Source organism: Populus trichocarpa, chromosome 4 (genome assembly GCF_000002775.5).
Source record: "Populus trichocarpa isolate Nisqually-1 chromosome 4, P.trichocarpa_v4.1, whole genome shotgun sequence".
In the NCBI taxonomy this organism is placed as follows: domain Eukaryota; kingdom Viridiplantae; phylum Streptophyta; class Magnoliopsida; order Malpighiales; family Salicaceae; genus Populus; species Populus trichocarpa.
Window position 1 is genome coordinate 19,498,343 of NC_037288.2, and position 9,720 is coordinate 19,508,062.

The 9,720-nt window shown below is 37.2% G+C and overlaps 1 protein-coding gene across 1 annotated transcript; it reads left to right on the forward strand.

Annotated features, from left to right (window-relative positions):
- Window positions 1-63: 63 nt before the first annotated feature.
- On the forward strand, window positions 64-1,247 carry LOC112327209 (germin-like protein subfamily 1 member 16). Its single transcript, XM_024599166.2, has 2 exons — window positions 64-252; window positions 527-1,247. Exons 1-2 carry the CDS (start codon window positions 66-68, stop codon window positions 1,078-1,080), a joined length of 741 nt encoding a protein of 246 aa, XP_024454934.2. The 5' UTR covers window positions 64-65; the 3' UTR covers window positions 1,081-1,247.
- The last annotated feature ends 8,473 nt before the right edge of the window (window positions 1,248-9,720 follow it).

Sequence of the window (9,720 nt, forward strand, 5' to 3'; positions counted from 1 at the left end):
TAGTGAAGGTCTATTAGGGTTGAGAAACAAAACTTAAACGGCGTATAACTCATCTATAAATACCCATGCTCTGCATGCAAGTTCTCACTCCACAACCAAAAGACAATCCTAGAAAAAGAGAGAACGATATGAAAGTTGCTAATTTGCTAGGAGCTCTTGCTCTCTTGGCCCTGACTTCCTCATTTGCCACTGCCTATGACCCCAGCCCCCTTCAAGACATATGTGTAGCCATAAATGATACTGATTCTGCTGGTATACATACTGTCTCTTTCTTCTGTCATTTTTCACTCTTTCATTTAAATTTCACGATCCCGATTCAACATGAGTGTATATATATTCACTGTACCGGTCGAATTCTATGATCACAATATATAATATATAGCTGAGCACATAAAATATGTGGCATGGCGGGACCATGCAGCCAATTTAATTATATATGATATTTTCGAGTGACGAACTTTTATATATATCATTCATTTTGAATTTACATGACAACTAATACGGCTTTGTTGATTTGTGTGTGCAGTGCTTGTCAATGGGAAATTTTGCAAGAATCCAAGCCTTTACACTCCAGATGATTTCTCGTTTTCTGGGTTTGATGTTCCTGGAAACACGTCAAATCAACTTGGAGTGCATGTTAATATAGTGACGGCCGATCTAATGCCAGGACTTAACACTCTTGGTGTATCTATGGCACGTATAGATTTTGCTCCAAATGGTGGCCTGAACCCTCCACACTATCACCCTAGAGCGTCAGAGCTTCTATTGGTTGTGAAGGGCACTCTTTATGCTGGTTTTGTCACGTCAAACCCTGATCATCGTCTCTTTGCAAAGATTCTAAAACCAGGAGATCTCATTGTGTTTCCATTTGGCCTCGTTCACTTTCAGTTGAATATTGGAAAAACTCCAGCAGTTGCTATCGCTGCATTAACAAGTCAAAATCCAGGAGTAAATACAGTAGCAAATGCAATCTTTGGAGCCAGTCCCTCTATCAATCCTGCTGTCATCACCACAGCATTCCATTTGGATAGAAAACTTGTGGAGGATCTCCAGAGTCAAGAATGGGTGAACCCTACATAAATACCTTGTGAATTTCCCTTTTTCGATAATAAGGCAGTACTCAAAGCCCTGGTCTCTGCATATAGCTCTTTGGCATCACCATGCTGTGTTGTAATAAGGAAGTGGTTGTATACCTCTTTGTGTGTGTATTTGTGTACGTTATAATCCTAAAGGTTTTGTTAAGTTAATCAGCTCCTCGTCCCTGTCATGTGTGATGTTTAGAGATGGGATTAAGTTCTTCAGCCAAGTTTTTTTTAGTACACATCTTAGAGGAAGAAGTTAACTAATAGATGGACTCCGAAATATATAGCTAACTAAAAAAATCAAGAGATTGAACTAGGTTAATTTCGGGCATGTGTTCATCTCTACGGATGACATGGATTAAATAGGCAAAACTTCTAGCTTCTGAAATTACAGATTTTCAAAATAGGTGGCAGCATTAAAGGAAAATACAGATTTGTTGATATGCAGCTTTGATTAAATATTAGATTTTAATTTGTGAAGAGGGAAAGAGAGATATGATATCATTTGAAAACACAGTTGATAAACCTGGTTTGGTTTGATAGATTGATTTCAAGAAATATATCAAACCAAACCGGGATGGTATGAAGTTGAATTGAAATACTAATGAAAAGAAACGATCATTGAAGGCTTGAAGTCCATCAGAAAGCCACACCAAAAAATAAATAAATTAAAAGAACACAACAAGCAATCTAACCAGTGAAACAAAGAAAGAGAGATCTAGCGCCTATGGTTTTGGGTATTTATTTTTTCATGGATGAAAATCATGATTTCTTTGAAGAATGCAAGAGAACGAAGATTACAAGATGAAGACGTTCTCTCCAAGAGTATAAAAATTGAAGAATCGCACTTGAGGGTCTAGCTGCTGTGGTCAACCGTGTGACTTGTTCCGCCCCCGTCCCGGGTTCGACCCTCTATGTGCACGTCTGTCACCCCCGCGGTGCCTTACCTGCTCCTGGGCTTGCAGGATGTCCAGTGGGCCGTGGGGAATAGTCGTGGTGCGCGTAAGCTGACCCGGACACCCCACGTAAATCAAAAAAAAAAAAAAAATTGAAGAATCTAGAAATTCTTGATCGTTAGCTAATTAAGATTAGGTTTCTTCTTAATCCACGCAATTAAAAAGCAATTATTTTGACCAATAAGGGGTTAAAGTATTTGTACAAAGAACTTAGTCATAAGCAATTAAGCTCCCAGGTAATCGTCGTCATCCTTATTATTAATATTGTTGTTTATATATCACAAAATTTCCTTGTTTATTAAATATATTATATGTATTAGTGTTTATGCATACAATTGTCAAATTTGAATGTCTGATTATTATATTGTTAATAAAAACTTAAACAAAGGATAAATGCTCTACTATAAATACTCATGCTTTGCATGCAAGTTCTCACTCCTTACCCAAGAAATAATAATAGTAGAAAAAGAATTCAAGGTAGCAACAAAACCACAATAATAATAATAGGCTGCCATTTCTTCTCAACCGATGCAGACTTTTTTTTTCCTCTGCTTTGAAATCTTCCCCTGCTACTGTTGTTGCCATAAATTTCCCCTCCGATTTAGGCTTCATTTACAACTATTGTTCTCATATCTAATACTCAGTAAGTTATTTCTTTAAAGCTTCCAAAAATCCGATATCTTTGTTGGTTAAGGCAGATAAAACTGTATCTTATTGGACAAGGTATTTTTCACTTTGTCGACGACTCCTTGTTGTGTCCTCCTTCTTATGTGATTGTTGTTGGTGGTTATTCTTTTCAAACTAATCCTTTTTTTATTCATTGGAAGCAGAAGGATCAACTTATTCTAAGTGCACTACTTTCTTTTTTTTCAATGGATGTACTACATCTTGTTGTCAATTGCAAAATCTCACATTGTATTTTTCGTACTCTTGAGCAAGCCCTAGCTTCCCCATGTAATTTTTACATTATGCAACTTCATGGATCTTCTCAAGATTTTCATCAAGGTGATGATTCTGTCCTTATATATATATATATAGACACACACACACACACACACACAGAGAAGGCAAAAATATTATTTGATAAATTAGGAGTTGTTGGCCAGCCAAGTTCTCTTGAGGATTTCAATTTGTTTATGTTTTGGGGTCTTCGCGGTGAGTTCAAAGACTTGGTAACAAGCCTTACGACCAAGGCATGATCTTTTTTGTATGCAGATCTTCATAGTCATCTCCTTACCCATGCGTTCCTTTACAAGACCTCTCTTCAACCCATAACTGTCACTCCTTCTTTACTGCCTACGCTAGATCAGCCACCATCAACTAATATTACACACCATCAGTCCTCAGATTTGTATAACAATAGTCCAAATTTTAGTCGTGGCAGAAGATGATTTCATGGAAGCTGGCATTCCAACAAGAATCGAAACAGCACCCGAAAAAAGTCTGATTTTCATGGTTTTTAGAGGTCTTATAACAGTGACTAGAGGCAGAGCAATTGACAATAAAATAGAAGGAATAGTGGCTCTTCACAATGGTCCAATAATTGTTCTTTTACGAATAATGTCAAGTGCCAACTTTGCCTATCATTTAATCATACAACTCCTCAATGTTCTTAGCTTCACAGCTATGGATAACAACCAAATGTCAAAATTGTTGTCAATAATGTCTCCTCTCCTAACTCTATGGATTGGTTTCCGAACACTGGTGCGAATCAACACGTTACATCTGCTATTGCGACTCTAACCAGGTTTGAACCCTATCTTGATAATGATCACTTGCATGTTGGTAATAATAATTATTGTTACTCATTTTGGGACATCACATAAATAAAAAAATTTCAAAAAAAAATAATAAAAAAAGAAAATACAAAAACAAAATTGAAAAAATGTTGCAAGAAAATTGAAAAATATATATAAGTGAGAAGAGTATATCAGCATGCCCAGTAAATTCCACAAATAGGTTGAGGAAGATGAAAATATACAAAATTGAAAAATTTGACAGCGTATTTTGGACTAATAAAAGCTCTACTAGCAAATAAAATTCATTTTAAGGAGGAAAATTCAAAATTTGATGTTTAAGGACTCAATTAGAATGCTTTAAGGGTTTAATTGAATTTATTGTGGGCTTAATTACAAGAAAAAATGATTTTTTAAAAGTCAATTTAGGCTTTAATTGGAAGAAATTAAAGTCTAGAGATCGAATTGTAATTGTTAAGAGTTAATTTGGTCAAATGAGAGGCTTAATTACATAAATATTGAAGTTTGATGAGCAATCAGGGACTTGATTGAAGAAATCCAAAACTAAGGACCAACGTAGTTTGATGAGCAATCAAATGAGAGGCTTAATTACATAAATATTGAAGCATGCAAGTTCTCACTCCTTACCCAAGAAATAATAATAGTAGAATAAGAATTCAAGGTAGCAATAAAACCATAATAATAATAGTAGGCTGCCATTTCTTCTCAATCGATGCAGACTTCTTCTTTTTCCTCTACTTTGAAATCTTCCCCTGCTACTGTTGTTGCCATAAATCTCCCCCCATTTAGGCTTCATTTTCAACAATTGTTCCCATATCTAATACTCAGCTTAAAGTTTCCAAACACCAATATCTTTGTTGGTAAATGCAGATCAAACTGTATCTTATTGGACAAGATATTTTCCACTTTATTGACGGCTCCTTGTTGTGTCCTCCTTCTCATGTGGTTGTTGTTGATGGTTATTCTCTTCAAACTAATCCTTTTTTTTTCTTCGTTGGAAGCAGAAGGATCAACTTATTCTAAGTGCACTACTTTCTTATCTTTCAATGGATGTACTCATCTTGTTTTCAATTGCGAAACCTCACATTGTATTTTTCGTACTCTTGAGGAAGCCCTAGCTTCCCCATGTAATTCTTGCATTATGCAACTTCATGGATCTTCTCAAGATCTTTGTCGCACGTCACCCGCGCGGCATCTGCTGGCGATTTTTCATTCGTTATTTGATTTGATTGGTTCGTCGGAGTCGCCACCTAGTATTTAATTGAGGGCTACTAGGAAACCCAGGTGTACTGGTCTTGTCAGAGATTCACGGGTAGGGGACTGGTTGTGGTTAGGGAAGGTATTAGCACCCCTAACACACCCTACCTAAGGTAAGCTGCTTCGTGGACTTGATGTGTTAAAGAAGTTTTAAAAATTCTGTTCTTTCATCGAATTTTAGAAATACGACTTACGTGTAAGTTCATAATTCTTTATCCGTAAGCAAATCAAAATATTAAATTCTTCTTTATTCTTTGCAATTTTATCCCTAAAAAAAAATTCATAAACAAAATACAAACAACACATTCACTTTCACTATCTTTTCTTTTTTTCTTTTCTTTTCTTTTTTTGGTACATCCACACTACAAATTGTAAAAAATTCAAAACTAAACAAAAATTACATTAAATAATTTAAAATTTACAAAATAGCCCCTAAAACTCCAGAAATTGCAGGGAAGGCCTTCTGCAACCGCAGGAACAGTGGCGGCGTGTCTCCCCATGCACCCCAGGTAAGCAGGAGGGTCAGTCACGGCTTCCTCTCTTCTTCCCCTCCTCGCCGGCGGTGACCTGCAAAATACCAGAAAAACACAACAGGCAAACTGTTTTAATCTTCTTTCACGGTTTTCAGGTCTGCCTCTCTCTCTTTTCCTTTAGATCTGCATCACTGCAGATAGGCTCTTCTATGGGTTTTTTTCGTCTTCCCCTCCGCTTCGGGTAGCTGGCAGAAGGAGGAAGGATGGCTGCTGATCTGTAGGCGCCGCTGTGTTCGGGCCACCGCTGGAGGCTGTTGGGTCTGCGGGCGCTGCTGGAGTGAAGAGGCGGGCAGGAGGCCGGTCTGTGGAAAGAAGAGTTGGTGGGTGAGGAAGGGGACGATGTATGTGGGAGCTATCGTTCGTGGGTTGCAACTGGAGGCTGGTTGAGGGAGATGAAGAGGGTGTTGGCTGTGTTGAGGCGGAAACACCGCGACTGGAGGAGGAGATGAAAACGGTGGAGATGGGACTCTAGGGTTAGCTGGGATGCTGCGACTTTGATTGATTCTGGTTTGTGGGTATGGAGAGGGAAATCAGATGAGGTGAGGGGAGTAGATGGTCGGGTAAAGGAAGGGGGTCTGTTCTGTAGGTTGGGACTTGAAGATGAGTGGAAATGAGGGAATGGCGATGGCTGGTTTGGCCGCGTGTGGGGGAGCTGTGGCCGAGAGAGGTTGATGTGGGTGTGGTGGCAGTGAAGATCGGGAGCAGAGATGGCCGGGGGGACGAAGAAGAAAAAAAATCAGGAGTGGGGGGCGGCGGCTGCTTCGGGTGGAGATGGATTTTAGGGTTAGGTTTCCCTTTTTTTTTGTATTTTTCTTTCAAAATTTCCCCCCTTGTTTTGAGTTGTGGACCCATATTTATAGGTAAAATATTGCTTGGTCCTCAAAATTGGTCCCTCAACTTTCCTTTTTTTGTAAATTTTGATTTTTCTTGTTTTTTTCTTGTATTTTTTAAAAACGAGCAATATCAACATTGACTCAATGAGGAAAATCAATGCTTTTAAAAATGACGCGAGAAAAATCGAACGTGTTCAAAAGACATTTGAAAATTTAAATTCTTTTTTAGATGACGTTGAAAATGCTAAAAACGATGCAAATATATTAAAAACATATTTTTTGGATTTTCGTTGTTTTTCACTATTTTTTTGGATTTTTCAAAAATTTTATCAAAAAGGTGGGTCAAAAATTGGGTAACAACAATCTTCATCATGGTGATGATTCGGTCCTTACACACACACACACACACACACACAGAAGGCAAAAATATTATTTGATAAATTAGGAGTTGTTGGCCAGCCAAGTTCTCTTGAGGATTTCAATTTGTTTATGTTTTGGGGTCTTCGCGGTGAGTTCAAAGACTTGGTAACAAGCCTTACGACTAAGGCATGATCTTTTTTGTATGCAGATCTTCATAGTCATCTCCTTACCCATGCGTTCCTTTACAAAACCTCTCTTCAACCCATAACTGTCACTCCTTCTTTACTGCCTACGCTAGATCAGCCACCATCAACTAATATTACACACCATCAGTCCTCAGATTTGTATAACAATAGTCCAAATTTTAGTCGTGGCAGAAGATGATTTCATGGAAGCTGGCATTCCAACAAGAATCGAAACAGCACCCGAAAAAAGTCTGATTTTCAAGGTTTTTAGGGGTCTTATAACAGTGACTAGAGGCAGAGCAATTGACAATAAAATAGAAGGAATAATGGCTCTTCACAATGGTCCAATAATTGTTCTTTTACGAATAATGTCAAGTGCCAACTTTGCCTATCATTTAGTCATACAACTCCTCAATGTTCTCAGCTTCACAGCTATGGATAACAACCAAATGTCAAAATTGTTGTCAATAATGTCTCCTCTCCTAACTCTGTGGATTGGTTTCCGAACACTGGTGCGAATCAACACGTTACATCTGCTATTGCGACTCTAACCAGGTTTGAACCCTATCTTGATAATGATCACTTGCATGTTGGTAATGATAATTATTGTTACTCATTTTGGGACATCACATAAATAAAAAATTTTCAAAAAAAATAATAAAAAAAGAAATTACAAAAACAAAATTGAAAAAATATTGCAAGAAAATTGAAAAATATATATAAGTGAGAAGAGTATATCAGGACGCCTAGTAAATTGCCACAAATAGGTTGAGGAAGATGAAAATATACAAAATCGAAAAATTTGACAACGTATTTGGACTAATAAAGGCTCCACTAGCAAATAAAATTCATTTTGAGGAGGAAAATTCAAAATTTGATGTTTAAGGACTCAATTAAAATTCTTCAAGGTTTAATTGAATTTATTGAGGGCTTAATTACAAGAAAAATATGATTTTTTTAAAGTCAATTTTGGCTTTAATTAGAAGAAATTAAAGTCTAGAGATCGAATTGTGATTTTTAAGAGTTAATTTGATCAAATGAGAGGCTTAATTACATAAATATTGAAGTTTGATGAGCAATCAGAAACTTGATTGAAGAAATCCAAAACTAAGGACCAACTTGAAAGACATGCAAGACTTCAGGGATTGAAATCGATGAAATCAGGGGTCAAATTGATGAAAATTAAAAGTTTGATAGTCAACTAGGGATCCAATTGAACAAATCAGATTTAGGGCTGATTAGGTTGGGACCTTTAAATGAATGAACGCGGAGTTACAGACCTCCATATTGAGCAAAATTGGATCCAAATGAAATATGTGCACCCTCTCTACCAAATTTAGGTGATCTCAGGTGACGATGATGTTAGAATTGCTCTGATGAAGTCTCGAAAGTGGGCAACTCAGTCAACTCTAACAGTGCAACTATCATGCAAAAAAAATTTGGTTTTTGTGTGTTCACACACGAAGCCCCCTCAATGACTCCTTATTAAGGGTTCACAGCACTTCTCTCAAGATCAAGACTTTAGAAATGGATTCAAAACCTTCCAAAACCCTATAAATACCCTTTTCAAGATCAAGAAGGGGCTGGACTATTTATCATTCTAAAATACACACACACGTAACCATTCATGTTTGAAAAGATAAAACTGTCCCCATTGTTCCTCATCAGTCATCACCATTTTCCACGTGAATCTGGCAAGGGTATTTTTGTTATTTCATACATGTCCGTCGGTGATGCCATTTAAGAAAAACAGAGGTGCTCTCTGTTTCACATAAAGAATTGCAATTCATGGATAATTGTTAATATCTAATAATAATATGGTATTATATTGTATGACTAGAGTCCTGGAACAAGATGAAGACATCCCTCCCAGGGGACAAGAACTGAAAAATGTAGAAGTCTGGGAGAGATTAATGTTCTGGTTTGAATGCAAAGCCACAACCTGTAATATGTTTTTCTAACTCCTAATTAATCAAGTAAGTACTGAACTAGTTTTGTTCTGTCAGTTGAGTACCCAAACCAAAAATCTTCGTTCAATTTGTCCTATTTGGCGACAAAAATATGATGTAAATGGGATCAATGTTTATTTGATTTGATATTTTTCGGACAAAAACAGAGGTGCTCTTGATTGTTTTTCTTAATCTAACGATGAGAAATTCATAGTTTTAAATTTGATCATACAGGCACGGTTTTATAATAGTAAAAATGGCCATAAATTAGATCCCACTGCTAGGAGCTTTGGCTCTCTTGGCTATGGCTTTCTCATTTGCTACTCCGCATGCGACTCCCAGCCCCCTCCAAGACTTTTGCATGGCAATAAATGATGCTAATTGTTAATGGGAAATTATGTAAGAACCCAGAATGATTTTCTTGTATTCAGGACTAAATGTTTCTGAAAATACATCAAATCAAATTAGAGTACATATTAATCTCATACTTTTTCTTGGTACGTATAGCTTATGAACCAGATGGTGGCCTGGACTCTCCACAGTATCATCCTAGAGCATTGGAGGTTCTTTTGGTTTTACAAGGCATTTTATTTTATGTGCTGGTTTTGTCATATCAAACCCAGATCACCGTCTCTTCACAGAGATTCTACAACCAGGAGATCTTTTTGTGTAGCAGATGCAATTTCTTTTGCTGCATTAACAAGCCAAGACCCAGGAGTAAATCCAGTAGCAAATGCAGTTTTTGGAGCCAGTTGGCCTATTTATCCTGAAGTTCTGACCACCGCTTTACAAATGGACAAAAGGTTTG

Excerpts from the sequence above, each read along its gene's own strand:
- LOC112327209 (XM_024599166.2), top strand. The coding sequence starts at position 66 with ATGCTCTGCATGCAAGTTCTCACTCCACAACCAAAAGACAATCCTAGA. Across the intron at positions 253-526 it reads AAATGATACTGATTCTGCTG|TGCTTGTCAATGGGAAATTT; the intron begins GTATACATACTG and ends TTGTGTGTGCAG.